This window comes from Mus musculus, chromosome Y (genome assembly GCF_000001635.26).
Source record: "Mus musculus strain C57BL/6J chromosome Y, GRCm38.p6 C57BL/6J".
NCBI classification, from domain to species: Eukaryota; Metazoa; Chordata; class Mammalia; order Rodentia; family Muridae; genus Mus; species Mus musculus.
The window spans coordinates 47,889,986-47,906,668 of NC_000087.7; the positions used below are offsets into that span (position 1 = coordinate 47,889,986).

Genomic DNA, 16,683 nt, shown 5'->3' on the forward strand with positions numbered 1-16,683 from the left:
TTATAATCAGAAGTGCTGGTAAATTTTAAAAACCTTTAAAATATGACTGGGAGATATCAGGTTTGTTTTAATTTTATCACAACTTAGTAAGCATGCCCAAGATCTATGTTGTCCTCTTACTTTCCAAAGAATCCATAATTCATGATTGCCATTGGTTTCAATACATGTCATTTAAACCTGTCAAATTCCAGCTATATTTGCATAAAAATAGTCCTCCTCTAACTGTGGGTTTTCATAAAGTGAAAATTGGTGTGCTATCCAGTGTGCTGCCTCAAAGAGTCAGGCAATATTTATGATAAGAAGCACAGCTTAAAGATAACCAAGGGAAAGGTTGGAACGTGAAAAATAACCACCATGGATGTTGTCAAGTCAGAAACCGAAGACTTTCTCAGAACGAAAATAAAAACAAAAATGAAACAAAACAAAACACAAACCAAACAAATAAATAAAAATCCAACAACCAAACAATAAAAACAATGCAAGGGTGAAATTCTTTGGCAGAATATTACTCAGATCATCAGGCCTTTCAGTTGGGATTTCATTTATTATTTCTAGGAGGCCATATGAAAAGGTAAAGTCGAGATGCTGAACGTTTATGAGTGTAACTAGGGAAGGAACCAGCCTGATGTTCTATGATGTAAGCTGAACTAGGGTGATGTCACAGAGCACTGGCTGAAGGTTGTGCATCTATTCCACTTGGAGGCTCTAGAATCCATTGAAGGTGAGTTCACTATCTTCACAGTGGTGTGTCAAAGCAAGGTCATTTTTTTTCCCACAGGCTTTTGGTGCCTGGTCTGTATCAGGAGATAGAATCTGAATCAGGAGATAGATAAAATCTAGGATATTTTTCTATGGGTAAGTACATTTATGAAGTAGTTTGGACCCTCATAGCTACAGAAAGCTAAAAATTTTCTCTCTTACAGTGAGTTGCTGTACATTCTACTTTCCCCATGTTTATTAGCAAGGGAAATGATTGGTCTAGGTTAGTTTATGTCCTGAATTTATTATCCTTGCTAACAATATCTAGATCACAATTCCACTAAAATGCCAAAGCTCCTCTTTGTCCATGTGTACGTTAGAAAATATTAGTGCTAAATGGCTGATATTGCCTCAACTTGTTGAGATGTTCTTGAGTTCAGTGATGCAATGGCTTCATCAAATAATTCCGAAGCTGGGTCAGGAGAAACAATAAAGAAGGACAGTGGTGTGCTGTGTCCCTGGGAAGATATTTGTGAATACAAGGACTTAGCTCAGAGCTTACAAGTACAAGAGAGTCATGGTGACCCCTCTGGCCCTTTTTTTTTCTCTTCTTCTTGATCATTGGGGGTAATAGTCATAGCACAACCTAAATTGACATAGAAATTCAAGGAGAGGATACTCATCAGAGGCAAATTAACTCAGGGCTGAAGAAATAAATGTTGATCTGAGTATGTTATTCTGAGCTCTAGAGAATTACTTGTTAATTACACTATTTTTATTGCCTTGTTTCCCTTGTTTCTTTGTTTCTTTGTTTGTTTGTTTGCTTGCTTGGTTAATTTTATTTGAGTTTCTGTATGTTTAGATTTGGCTGTCAGGAAACTCACTGTGTAGACCAGACTAGCCTTTATCTCACTAAGGTCTGCCTCACTCTGCCTCTTGAGTACTATGATTAAAGTTATGGGTCACCACCACTTCCTATTAACTTCTCCATTTGATTGTTTGTTTTATTATTTTTTTGTTTGTATTTCTGTTTTGTTTGTTTTTCGTTTGATTTTCGTTTGTTTTCTTTTACTTGTTGTTGTTGTTGTTGTTGAGACAGGGTTCCTCTCTATAGCACTGGCTGCCCTGGAACTCACTTTGTAGACCAGTCTGGTCTCTAATTTAGAAATCTGCCTGTCCTTGACTTCTGAGTTCTGGGATTAAATGTGTGTACCACCATGGCTGACTTATTAACTTCTTATTTTTATAAAATTAATTTTAGGAGCTCAAAACTGTTTAGCATAGTCTTCTTCACCTTCTCAGAAGTTCTCTTAGAGAAGAGTCTTGGTCCAGCATTCACTCCCAACCCATATCCATTGACCATCAGGAATTCATATATATGACAGAGGCAACAGCATTGTGTCTGGTTTAAACAGGCAAGATCTTCAGTCCCAGGCAATGGGCAAGTATGATATTTGAAGAGAATGGAAGCCACAAGACAGTGTGATCTAGCACAACAGGTCTACAGCCAGGTAGAAGACAACACCTCTGAAGAGTCTGAGCATGATATCACTCAAGAAGAAGAGTAGGAGGAAGCCTTCTTCCCAGGCCCTGGGGAATATTGTTGGCTGCAGAATTTCTCACGGGTGGAAGGAAGGTAATGAGCCTGTCACCCATTGGAAGGCCATCATTCTAGGGCAACTGCCAACAAACCCTTCTCTTTATTTGGTGAAGTACGACGGAATTGACAGTGTCTACGGACAGGAGCTCCACAGCGATGAGAGGATTTTAAATATTAAGGTCTTGCCTCACAAAGTAGTTTTTCCTCAGGTGAGGGATGTCCACCTCGCCAGAGCCCTGGTTGGCAGAAAGGTACAACACAAATTTGAGGGGAAAGATGGCTCTGAGGACAACTGGAGTGGGATGGTGCTAGCCCAGGTGCCATTCTTACAGGACTATTTTTACATTTCCTACAAGAATGATCCGGTCCTCTACGTTTATCAGCTCCTGGATGACTACAAGGAAGGTAACCTCCACATCATTCCAGAGACCCCTCTGGCTGAGGCGAGATCAGGTGATGAAAATGACTTCTTAATAGGTACCTGGGTGCAGTACACCAGAGATGATGGATCCAAAAAGTTCGGAAAGGTTGTTTACAAAGATCTAGCCAATCCTACCGTGTACTTTATCAAATTTCTTGGTGACCTACATATCTATGTCTATACTCTGGTGTCAAATATCACTTAAATTGAAAAAAATCACAAAGTACAGAAATGTAAACTTATAGGATTGAAAAAAAAAATGTTTGTTTTCCTGTGTTGGGTACCTATGGGTCTTTGACAACCTCAGTATCTTTGTCAATAAAATTTGTTTTGTTCTAAAAATTAGTACGTGTGACATGACATGCTTTTAGTGAACACTTTGTTGGAAGAGATGGACTATGGTGGAAAGAACATCAAAGGAAGATGAAAGTTGCAACTCAGGCTGTGAACAGTGCATACATCTAATATCACACAGGCTAAAATGGACAGGACTTAGCTTCTGTGGTCTGCATAGTGAGCAAGGAATTGGAGATATGACTTAGAGGAGCAGGGATGGCAGCAAAAGATGGATTTTTAGGAAGAAGGGGAGAAAGACAGGACATAGATAGAATCTCTGGTATGAAGTCTGAGGGAGAAACAACAAGTTGGGGAAAGAGTGATAGGAAAAAGGAATGTGGACTTGTTACACAAAGTGCAACCCAGAAAACTGATCCAAAGAGACTCAGAAATCAGACAAAATAAGGTTTCATTTGAATAATGAAACCAAATGAAACTTGTCTCTCATTTAAGATTTATTATCTTTATTTATATGGGTGGGAATAGGGCATGAGCTTGAGAGTATAGGTGACCACAGAGACATGAGTTGTCAGATCCCATGGAGCTGGCATTAAAGCTGATTGTTAACCATTGGATATGAATTCAAGAAAACAAATCCTGTTTTTTTGCGATACAAAAATGCTCTTGACAACATGGTCATCTCTCTATTCTCATTAAGATATCTTTTTAAAGAGTCTTGCCCAACACCCGCAAGGGTCCACACTGGACTCCCCACGGGACCCTAAGACCTCTGGTGAGTGGATCACAGTGCCTGCCCCAATCCAATCGCGCGGAACTTGAGACTGCGGTACATAGGGAAGCAGGCTACCCGGGCCTGATCTGGGGCACAAGTCCCTTCCGCTCAACTCGTGACTCGAGCCCCGGGCTACCTTGACAGCAGAGTCTTGCCCAACACCCGCAAGGGTCCACACAGGACTCCCCACGGGACCCTAAGACCTCTGGTGAGTGGATCACAGTGCCTGCCCCAATCCAATCGCGCGGAACTCGAGACTGAGGTACATAGGGAAGCAGGCTACCCGGGCCTGATCTGGGGCACAAGTCCCTTCCGCTCGACTCGAGACTCGAGCCCCGGGCTACCTTGACAGCAGAGTCTTGCCCAACACCCGCAAGGGTCCACACGGGACTCCCCACGGGACCCTAAGACCTCTGGTGAGTGGATCACAGTGCCTGCCCCAATCCAATCTCGCGGAACTTGAGACTGCGGTACATAGGGAAGCAGGCTACCCGGGCCTGATCTGGGGCACAAGTCCCTTCCACTCCACTCGAGCCCCGGCTACCTTGCCAGCTGAGTCGCCTGACACCCGCAAGGGCCCACACAGGATTCCACACGTGATCCTAAGACCTCTAGTGAGTGGAACACAACTTCTGCCAGGAGTCTGGTTCGAACACCAGATATCTGGGTACCTGCCTTGCAAGAAGATAGCTTGCCTGCAGAGAATACTCTGCCCACTGAAACTAAGGAGAGTGCTACCCTCCAGGTCTGCTCATAGAGGCTAACAGAGTCACCTGAAGAACAAGCTCTTAACAGTGACAACTAAAACAGCTAGCTTCAGAGATTACCAGATGGCGAAAGGCAAACGTAAGAATCCTACTAACAGAAATCAAGACCACTCACCATCATCAGAACGCAGCACTCCCACCCCACCTAGTCCTGGGCACCGCAACACAACCGAAAATCTAGACCCAGATTTAAAAACATTTCTCATGATGATGATAGAGGACATCAAGAAGGACTTTCATAAGTCACTTAAAGATTTACAGGAGAGCACTGCTAAAGAGTTACAGGCTCTTAAAGAAAAGCAGGAAAACACAACCAAACAGGTGATGGAAATGAACAAAACCATACTAGAACTAAAAGGGGAAGTAGACACAATAAAGAAAACCCAAAGCGAGGCAACGCTGGAGATAGAAACCCTAGGAAAGAGATCTGGAACCATAGATGCGAGCATCAGCAACAGAATACAAGAAATGGAAGAGAGAATCTCAGGTGCAGAAGATTCCATAGAGAACATCGACACAACAGTCAAAGAAAATACAAAATGCAAAAGGATCCTAACTCAAAACATCCAGGTAATCCAGGACACAATGAGAAGACCAAACCTACGGATAATAGGAATTGATGAGAATGAAGATTTTCAACTTAAAGGGCCAGCTAATATCTTCAACAAAATAATAGAAGAAAACTTCCCAAACATAAAAAAAGAGATGCCCATGATCATACAAGAAGCATACAGAACTCCAAATAGACTGGACCAGAAAAGAAATTCCTCCCGACACATAATAATCAGAACAACAAATGCACTAAATAAAGATAGAATATTAAAAGCAGTAAGGGAGAAAGGTCAAGTAACATATAAAGGAAGGCCTATCAGAATTACACCAGACTTTTCACCAGAGACTATGAAAGCCAGAAGAGCCTGGACAGATGTTATACAGACACTAAGAGAACACAAATGCCAGCCCAGGCTACTATACCCGGCCAAACTCTCAATTACCATAGATGGAGAAACCAAAGTATTCCACGACAAAACCAAGTTCACACAATATCTTTCCACGAATCCAGCCCTTCAAAGGATAATAACAGAAAAGAAGCAATACAAGGACGGAAATCACGCCCTAGAACAACCAAGAAAGTAATCATTCAACAAACCAAAAAGAAGACAGCCACAAGAACAGAATGCCAACTCTAACAACAAAAATAAAAGGGAGCAACAATTACTTTTCCTTAATATCTCTTAATATCAATGGACTCAATTCCCCAATAAAAAGACATAGACTAACAGACTGGCTATACAAACAGGACCCAACATTCTGCTGCTTACAGGAAACCCATCTCAGGGAAAAAGACAGACACTACCTCAGAGTGAAAGGCTGGAAAACAATTTTCCAAGCAAATGGACTGAAGAAACAAGCTGGAGTAGCCATTTTAATATCGGATAAAATCGACTTCCAACCCAAAGTTATCAAAAAAGACAAGGAGGGACACTTCATACTTATCAAAGGTAAAATCCTCCAAGAGGAACTCTCAATTCTGAATATCTACGCACCAAATGCAAGGGCAGCCACATTCATTAGAGACACTTTAGTAAAGCTCAAAGCATACATTGCACCTCACACAATAATAGTGGGAGACTTCAACACACCACTTTCTTCAAAGGACAGATCGTGGAAACAGAAACTAAACAGGGACACAGTGAAACTAACAGAAGTTATGAAACAAATGGACCTGACAGATATCTACAGAACATTTTATCCTAAAACAAAAGGATATACCTTCTTCTCAGCACCTCACGGGACCTTCTCAAAAATTGACCATATAATTGGTCACAAAACAGGCCTCAATAGATACAAAAATATTGAAATTGTCCCATGTATCCTATCAGACCACCATGGCCTAAGACTGATCTTCAATAACAACATAAATAATGGAAAGCCAACATTCACGTGGAAACTGAATAACACTCTTCTCAATGATACCTTGGTCAAGGAAGGAATAAAGAAAGAAATTAAAGACTTTTTAGAGTTTAATGTAAATGAAGCCACAACGTACCCAAACCTATGGGACACAATGAAAGCATTTCTAAGAGGGAAACTCATAGCGCTGAGTGCCTCCAAGAAGAAACGGGAGACAGCACATACTAGCAGCTTGACAACACATCTAAAAGCCCTAGAAAAAAAGGAAGCAAATTCACCCAAGAGGAGTAGACGGCAGGAAATAATCAAACTCAGGGGTGAAATCAACCAAGTGGAAACAAGAAGAACTATTCAAAGAATTAACCAAACGAGGAGTTGGTTCTTTGAGAAAATCAACAAGATAGATAAACCCTTAGCTAGACTCACTAAAGGGCACAGGGACAAAATCCTAATTAACAAAATCAGAAATGAAAAGGGAGACATAACAACAGATCCTGAAGAAATCCAAAACACCATCAGATCCTTCTACAAAAGGCTATACTCAACAAAACTGGAAAACCTGGACGAAATGGACAAATTTCTGGACAGATACCAGGTACCAAAGTTGAATCAGGATCAAGTTGACCATCTAAACAGTCCCATATCACCTAAAGAAATAGAAGCAGTTATTAATAGTCTCCCAACCAAAAAAAGCCCAGGACCAGATGGGTTTAGTGCAGAGTTCTATCAGACCTTCAAAGAAGATCTAATTCCAATTCTGCACAAACTATTTCACAAAATAGAAGTAGAAGGTACTCTACCCAACTCATTTTATGAAGCCACTATTACTCTGATACCTAAACCACAGAAAGATCCAACAAAGATAGAGAACTTCAGACCAATTTCTCTTATGAATATCGATGCAAAAATCCTCAATAAAATTCTCGCTAACCGAATCCAAGAACACATTAAAGCAATCATCCATCCTGACCAAGTAGGTTTTATTCCAGGGATGCAGGGATGGTTTAATATACGAAAATCCATCAATGTAATCCATTATATAAACAAACTCAAAGACAAAAACCACATGATCATCTCGTTAGATGCAGAAAAAGCATTTGACAAGATCCAACACCCATTCATGATAAAAGTTTTGGAAAGATCAGGAATTCAAGGCCCATACCTAAACATGATAAAAGCAATCTACAGCAAACCAGTAGCCAACATCAAAGTAAATGGAGAGAAGCTGGAAGCAATCCCACTAAAATCAGGGACTAGACAAGGCTGCCCACTTTCTCCCTACCTTTTCAACATAGTACTTGAAGTATCAGCCAGAGCAATTCGACAACAAAAGGAGATAAAGGGGATACAAATTGGAAAAGAGGAAGTCAAAATATCACTTTTTGCAGATGATATGATAGTATATATAAGTGACCCTAAAAATTCTACCAGAGAACTCCTAAACCTGATAAACAGCTTCGGTGAAGTAGCTGGATATAAAATAAACTCAAACAAGTCAATGGCCTTTCTCTATACAAAGAATAAACAGGCTGAGAAAGAAATTAGGGAAACAACACCCTTCTCAATAGTCACAAATAATATAAAATATCTTGGCGTGACTCTAACTAAGGAGGTGAAAGATCTGTATGATAAAAACTTCAAATCTCTGAAGAAAGAAATTAAAGAAGATCTCAGAAGATGGAAAGATCTCCCATGCTCATGGATTGGCAGGATCAACATTGTAAAAATGGCTATCTTGCCAAAAGCAATCTACAGATTCAATGCAATCCCCATCAAAATTCCAACTCAATTCTTCAACGAATTGGAAGGAGCAATTTGCAAATTTGTCTGGAATAACAAAAAACCTAGGATAGCAAAAAGTCTTCTCAAGGATAAAAGAACTTCTGGCGGAATCACCATGCCAGACCTAAAGCTTTACTACAGAGCAATTGTGATAAAAACTGCATGGTACTGGTATAGAGACAGACAAGTAGACCAATGGAATAGAATTGAAGATCCAGAAATGAACCCACACACCTATGGTCACTTGATCTTCGACAAGGGAGCTAAAACCATCCAGTGGAAGAAAGACAGCATTTTCAACAATTGGTGCTGGCACAACTGGTTGTTATCGTGTAGAAGAATGCGAATCGATCCATACTTATCTCCTTGTACTAAGGTCAAATCTAAGTGGATCAAGGAACTTCACATAAAACCAGAGACACTGAAACTTATAGAGGAGAAAGTGGGGAAAAGCCTTGAAGATATGGGCACAGGGGAAAAATTCCTGAACAGAACAGCAATGGCTTGTGCTGTAAGATCGAGAATCGACAAATGGGACCTAATGAAACTCCAAAGTTTCTGCAAGGCAAAAGACACCGTCAATAAGACAAAAAGACCACCAACAGATTGGGAAAGGATCTTTACCTATCCTAAATCAGATAGGGGACTAATATCCAACATATATAAAGAACTCAAGAAGGTGGACTTCAGAAAATCAAATAACCCCATTAAAAAATGGGGCTCAGAACTGAACAAAGAATTCTCACCTGAGGAATACCGAATGACAGAGAAGCACTTGAAAAAATGTTCAACATCCTTAATCATCAGGGAAATGCAAATCAAAACAACCCTGAGATTCCACCTCACACCAGTCAGAATGGCTAAGATCAAAAATTCAGGTGACAGCAGATGCTGGCGAGGATGTGGAGAAAGAGGAACACTCCTCCATTGTTGGTGGGAGTGCAGGCTTGTACAACCACTCTGGAAATCAGTCTGGCGGTTCCTCAGAAAAGTGGACATAGTACTACCGGAGGATCCAGCAATACCTCTCCTGGGCATATATCCAGAAGATGCCCCAACAGGTAAGAAGGACACATGCTCCACTATGTTCATAGCAGCCTTATTTATAATAGCCAGAAGCTGGAAAGAACCTAGATGCCCCTCAACAGAGGAATGGATACAGAAAATGTGGTACATCTACACAATGGAGTACTACTCAGCTATTAAAAAGAATGAATTTATGAAATTCCTAGCCAAATGGATGGACCTGGAAGGCATCATCCTGAGTGAGGTAACACATTCACAAAGAAACTCACACAATATGTATTCACTGATAAGTGGATATTAGCCCCAAACCTAGGATACCCAAGATATAAGATATAATTTGCTAAACACATGAAACTCAAGGAGAATGAAGACTGAAGTGTGGACACTATGCCCCTCCTTAGATTTGGGAACAAAACACCCATGGAAGGAGTTACAGAGACGGAGTTTGGAGCTGAGATGAAAGGATGGACCATGTAGAGACTGCCATAGCCAGGGATCCACCCCATAATCAGCATCCAAACGCTGACACCATTGCATACACTAGCAAGATTTTATTGAAAGGACGCAGATGTAGCTGTCTCTTGTGAGACTATGCCGGGGCCCAGCAAACACAGAAGTGGATGCTCACAGTCAGCTAATGGATGGATCATAGGGCTCCCAATGGAGGAGCTAGAGAAAGTAGCCAAGGAGCTAAAGGGATCTGCAACCCTATAGGTGGAACAAAATTATGAGCTAACCAGTACCCCGGAGCTCTTGACTCTAGCTGCATATATATCAAAAGATGGCCTAGTCGGCCATCACTGGAAAGAGAGGCCCATTGGACTTGCAAACTTTATATGCCCCAGTACAGGGGAATACCAGGGCCAAAAAGGGGGAGTGGGTGGGCAGGGGAGTGGGGGTGGGTGGATATGGGGGACTTTTGGTATAGCATTGGAAATGTAAATGAGTTAAATACCTAATAAAAAATGGAAAAAAAAAAGAAAAAAAAAGATATCTTTTTAAGAAATCCAATATTAACATGCAGAAAAGAGACCAGGAAGAAGTTAAGAAAGATTAAATTGATGGTTACCTTTAAATACAATAAAGGACACAAAAAGGAGTAGAGGACACTGAGGAATAAATGAATTCTAAGATGAAGTTCTCAAAATGTGAAGCAGGAGACACAGGAAGAATAGAAATTTTCTGCAAATAGTTTAAATTGGGCATATCCACATTAGGTTCTTTGGTTTCTTAACAAATAGCCAGCCGATCAGGTCAAAGAGTAATTTAAAAGAGAAAATGAGTATACTGTGAGATAATATATAGTGGGGCTTGGATCCTGAGTGCTTTCCCTGAGCACTCCTTGCCTGTGATGAATCCTGTGATCCTTTGGAGGTCTCTGTTGAGTGCCCCAGATGACCATCAAAAAAGTTCCCCATGGCCTGTTCCCTGGCTCTCCTCCAAACATCTGACTCCCAACATACCTATGTACCATTTAAGCCTGTGTATTCCCTGGAAATTCCAGACTTAAATTTATGTGTTACCTCATTCTCATAAAACAGTGAAGATGTAATTGTGGGCCACAAATGATCACACGTTCAAATGTGTTAGTTTTCCAGGTGATGGGCTGTTTAGAATGAATTAGGAGTTGTTTTATTATTAAAGGTGAGTTGTCACAGAGCCTTGAAATATCAAAAACCCATCAGGCTCTCTCTCTCTCTCTCTCTCTCTCTCTCTCTCTCTCTCTCTCTCTCTCTCTCTCTCTCTCTCTCTCTCTCTCTCTCTCTCTCCCTCTTTCATTACTCTCTGCCATCTCCATCATAAGTTGTTCGCTCTCAACTACTGCTCTACATGTTTTGCCTCTGTGTTGCCATGGTGTCTACCATGATATCCTGGACTTGCCCTCTGGAACTCTAATAACACAATTAAATGTTTCCTCTTATAATTTGGTTTGGTCATGATGTCTCTCACAGCAATAGAACAGTAACCAAGACATACATACTCCTGTTTATTTTTTGAAACATTCTTTATTTCTTTCATTAAAGTTACCTTTTGTCCATTGAACAGTTTTAAGAATAGTGTTAATGGGCCCAAATAAATAGTGCCAATAGGTGTGGCACTCTCAGGAGGTGTGAAATAGGTTCATGAGGTGTGACATTGGTGGAGTAGTTGGGACACTGATGGATATGTGTTTTTGTTGAGTTGGTGTGATCTTGTTGGAAGAAATGTAACAATGTGGTGGTAGGCTTGGAGTTCTGCTGTCCTTAAGCAATCCCCAGTTTGACACAGTCTCCATCTGCTTCCTGTATATCAAGACCTAAAACTCATCTCCTTCTCCAGCACTTTGTCTGTCTGAAGGCTACCATGTTTCCAGCCATGACAATAATGGAGTAAACCTCTGAAAAGAAGTTACAAAGTGTTCAAGATTTACTATGATCCTGGTGACACTTCATGGCAATAAAACCCATACTAATACTCACATAAACACTCAAAAACATATTTGATGTTTTGTGGGAACAGACTTTAAGGCCCTCTGCCTACTGCCTGGAAGCTATTCATTTTCAAGCAGCTATCAGAAGAAGATGTAGAACTCTCAGCTCCAAATGAACCATGCCTGCCTGGATCCTGCCATATTCTTACCTTGATGATAATGGACTGAACTTCTGAACCTGTAAGCCAGCCCCAATTAAATGGTTTTCTAATAAAACATGCATTGGTAAGTATGTCTGTTTACAGCAATAAAATCCAAACACACACATGTACATATATACCTAGATATACTGAGTCACTGACACACACACATGGAAACATTCACACACACACACACACACACACACACACACACACACACACACACACACACACACACACACACACACACATTCATTTACAGGGACTTTAGATTCAGCCAGGACCCATGCAATTTCATTTTGGTGTCGAATACATGTGTTTGTGGAACATGACTCTTTGTTTTAGGAGTTATGTGGACAAAATCTGCACACTCACTTCATTCCTCTTCAACATCAGAAATCTCAATTTAAAGAAAGTGAGATAATGAGAAGTAGTTTTAGATACCTCTTTTTTTTTCCTGTGAGTAGTTTCCACTTCAAGTCACCAAGGAAAAATAAACATAAGAGGAAAGAAATTCATATTCAAATGCCCTTGACAAGCTCATAATACATTCTCCAAAATGAATATTAACTTTTATTTAGAATTCCCAAGGAAATGAGACTTTTGAAAAATCCTTACTTTCAGAGAGGCTTTGGTATTTCATTTCCCTGCAAAGGAACACCAATGTAAAAAGACAGAATCTAGATTGCTTTGTGCACAAGTTGAATCAGAAACATTTGATAATGTGCATACAGGGACTCACCACATTTTTACAAACATATATATATATTATATATATTGGGGAGGGTGAAAGGAGACATCTGGAGAACAATAAGACCCTCATTAGCATTAAACATTCCTAAAGTCAAGTAATAACCTCTAACAACATCAATAACAACAACAACAAAAACAACAACAAGAATAGATGTTCATTAGGAAGAATTTTTTTAAAATAACACTCCATTAGCCACAGAAAGAGGGGGCATGATCCATCTGCCACACTTTATAGATACTTATTACAATTATCACTAAAATTTTTAAAATAATATGGATTTTTAAAAATGAAATTGAAGTAAAATAGATTTTTCAGCTGTTAAAAGGGGGAAAATGTGTTCTAGAACGAAATAAAGGGTTTAAGAACTAATTGATTTTTTAATAAAGAACATCCTTATAACTCATGTGTCAGTAAGTATCAGGATTATAATGCAGTTGATTTTCTCATTGTAGAATACTTTTAATGTGTTTGAATATTTCCAGTTGTAAGAATGGATCTCAGAATTTTCACAAGACAAGAAGAAGACACCAAGTAGTTCCTCGCTTTTGTTTCAAAAGTCTTAGTTCCTTTTCTGCAGAGTCCCAGACATTCCAGGGAAGGTTTGAAACATCCAACAACATCTGAGACCATAACCTCAGAGAGAAGCTACCTTTCTAAGTAAATGGAACTAGGAAAGCTGAAAAGATCCATCAAATCTCTTTAGAACAAAAGTGGCAGCTGGTTCACAGAACAAGGTATCATTTAGCAACTCAGCCAAGAAATAAGAGGATTTGAAATGATAATAACACAGAGTAATAAAAACCACTATGCAGTTGTAATTTCATCGCATATTATATACTTTGGACAGAGAAAGCAATCAAATCTTGGGATCTCTCTGCTCAGCCCAATGAAACTCTGGGTCATGCTGCAGATGTCCCAAGTTCATGGCTCATCACAGATACTGGAAGTCTCTGGGAAACTAGAACTACATCACGTAAGTGCTGTGAGTCCAAAAACATGATTTCAGAAATTGTTCAAGTCCTCATCTTGCTTGGAAAAAAAAATCACATAGCACCAGAATTAATAAGAAGTTCATGGTATTAATGCCAACAGGTAAGCACTACTAACAAATATCTGTTAAGCATTGGATTGTTACCAACACAAATGAGGAAATGATTTTTAAATTTAAATGCAGTTACATTTTAAAAATTCGTAGTAATGTTAAGTGTCCAGTGTGAAACTGTGTGTGTAGGGGAAGTTGGTGAGGTGAGAGAGAACATGGACGGAAGAAGGTTCTGTGCTCTGTGAAGGCTGACATGGGAGGAGTGAAGGATACTTACCATGCATCCCTGGTTGTGCATCTGGCTGTGTAAATCCACTGACACTACACGATGGGCGTGAACTAGGGGAAGACAATGGTACCAGATTCTTTGTCTCTGGCATCCCTTATTGGGCCTTAAAAAACATAGACAGTCTAATGTTTTAGAGCTTTATTTTAGACAGCAGGGAGAAAAACAAAGAGTAAAAAGATTGTTAGACTTGCCATGGCCAAAAGGAGAGATGGGGAAAGACATAGAAGGAAGGACAGAAAGCAAGTTAGAGAGTAAGAAAGGTGAACACTTAGAGAAAGAGGTAAAAGTTTACAGAGAGTAAGGATTGTAAAAGTTAGAGAGAGAGAGAGAGAGAGAGAGAGAGAGAGAGAGAGAGAGAGAGAGAGAGAGAGGGAGGGAGGGAGGGAGAGACTGATGTAGGGCCAAGTAGCCTCTCATATATTGGGCTTGTTATCTTGCTGTTGCTAGGAAACAGGAAGTTATCTAACCTGAAGATCAGAACCTTTGGTCATTTTGTATGTGACTGTTAGCCATTAGCCACTGCTGGGCGGGAGTGCTTGTGGGTTTGGTAACTTTTCCAGCAGCCAGGGTTCCACAAATACTGAGGAAATGCATTCCTTCCCATGTTGATGAAAATTACGACCCATTAGGTTTCATCAGGTTTAAGGACTTCAGCATGACTGGAGACCAGGCATTTTGTACATAGCACAATGCCTCAAGCTCAATGATCAAATTTAACTCTAGCCTCCAGATTTTGTGGTTTCTCAGGCAGAACACCAGCAGAGAGGATGTGAGTTTGAAACTCTGGAGACTCCCACCATAAGAAATCAAGGCATGGAGGTGGGGTGGGATAAAATGATCTTAGAAGAAATTGGGAAAACAGTGAAAGTACAATTGAAAAGACATATGGAAAAGACCAGCAACAGGGGATGCCTCAGGAGACCATCCTTGTTTTCATAGCTTGGCAAGACAAAATTCAAATGACCAGTAGTAAAGGAGGAGAATCTGTGAATGCATCAGGGACGGTAGGGTAAGGGTAGGAGGGAGTGAGGGAGGGTGAGATAGTGGAAAAAGTAGAAGGAGAAAAAGAAAGAGAAGGAGAAGAATATGGAGAGGAAGAGGAGAAGAAGGAAGGGAAGAGGAATGGGTGGAGCAGAACGACGACGAGGAGAAGGAGAAGGAAGAAGAACAAAAGAAGAGGAAGAGGAAGAGCAAAAGGAAGAAGGAGGACTTGGAGAAGTAGAAAAGGAGAAGGTTAAATAAGGAGGAGAGAAGGAGAAAAGGAGAATGAAAGAAGGAAAAGTCAAAGGCAAAGAAGAAGAAGAAGAAGAAGAAGAAGAAGAAGAAGAAGAAGAAGAAGAAGAAGAAGAAGAAGAAGAAGAAGAAGAACAAGAAGAAGAAGGAGAAGGAGAAGGAGAAGGAGAAGGAGAAGGAGAAGGAGAAGGAGAAGGAGAAGGAGAAGGAGAAGGAGAAGGAGAAGGAGAAGGAGGAGAAGGAGAAGGAGGAAGAAGGAGACGAAGGACAAGATCAAGAAGAACAAGAACAAGATGAACAAGAACAAGAAGGAAGAAGGAAGAAGAATAAGAAAGAAGAAGAAGAAGAGGAAGAAGAAGAGGAAGAAGAAGAAGAAGAAGAAGAAGAAGAAGAAGAAGAAGAAGAAGAAGAAGAAGAAGAAGAAGAAGAAGAAGAAGAAGAAGAAGAAAAAGGAGTAGGAGGAGAAGGCGAAGGAAAAGGAGAAGCAGAAGGAGAGAAGAATAAGGAGGAGAAGGATAAGGCAAAGAAGAAAAAAATAGAAGAAGAAGGTAAACAAGGAGAAGAAATGAGAAGAGATGAGAGGCATAGATAGACAGACAGAAACAGAAAGAAAGAGAAACTTAGACATACAGAGTGAAACATGCACATAAACATTCACACAGAGACACACAAGTAGGCACAGAGACAGAGAAAAATATACATGGAAAGAGAGACATGAACAGAGACATTCACAGAGTTACACACATTCACACAACTTAATTAAGAAGTATTTAGAAAAATATATCTATGAAATCATGAGGATATTAAGTACTAAATTATGTGAGCATTGAGGAGGAATGAGATCCAACCAAATTTTGCAAGTCCTCCAACATTCTCCATGCTTCCACACAGCTTTAGCTGTGGGAGTATCAGTTATAGGGCTGTAACTTTTGTTTTCTTCATTTATAATTTACTCTGAATCTCCTTTCTCTACCATTCAATATGGTCAGTAGTTTCCATGTGGAAGGACTTTCTAGTGAATGGCATCTAGTGAAAAAGAGAAAACAATTTTAAAAAAAAGAGTCTCTATGCTAGAGCCAACTGTACAACAATTCATAGTTATTCTCCAAATGCAGGGCTCAAAGAACACAGAGGCTCCTCTAGCTGGTGCATAGATCTTAAGTTTGGCCCCACAGCATCACTGGGAACCTATTGACAATTCTCATCCAGGTCATAAAGCTATGGAGCATTCCAATTTATTGAGTTCCAGAGAAAAAGCCATTTGGAAGCTTACCTCCCTAAAAGTGAAGATTGCGCTGAAATTTATGAAAAGTGAGAATAATTTTTAATGTGAAAAATCATTCCACACACACACATTAAAAAAATACATGAAGGCAAAATTGACAGCAATATATTTGACACCACAGCCACCCACACACACCTACACACACCCACACACACACACACACACAGAGAGAGAGAGAGAGAGAGAGAGAGA

The 16,683-nt window shown here is 40.1% G+C and overlaps 1 protein-coding gene across 1 annotated transcript; it reads left to right on the forward strand.

Moving 5' to 3' along the window:
* The first annotated feature begins 729 nt into the window (after positions 1-729).
* Positions 730-3,059, forward strand: Gm21751 (predicted gene, 21751). Its single transcript, NM_001373908.1, has 2 exons — positions 730-855; positions 1,961-3,059. The coding sequence occupies exon 2, from the start codon at positions 2,242-2,244 to the stop codon at positions 2,923-2,925; it is 684 nt and encodes a 227-aa protein (NP_001360837.1). The 5' UTR covers positions 730-855; positions 1,961-2,241; the 3' UTR covers positions 2,926-3,059.
* The last annotated feature ends 13,624 nt before the right edge of the window (positions 3,060-16,683 follow it).

Excerpts from the sequence above, each read along its gene's own strand:
- Gm21751 (NM_001373908.1), top strand. The coding sequence starts at position 2,242 with ATGATATCACTCAAGAAGAAGAGTAGGAGGAAGCCTTCTTCCCAGGCC.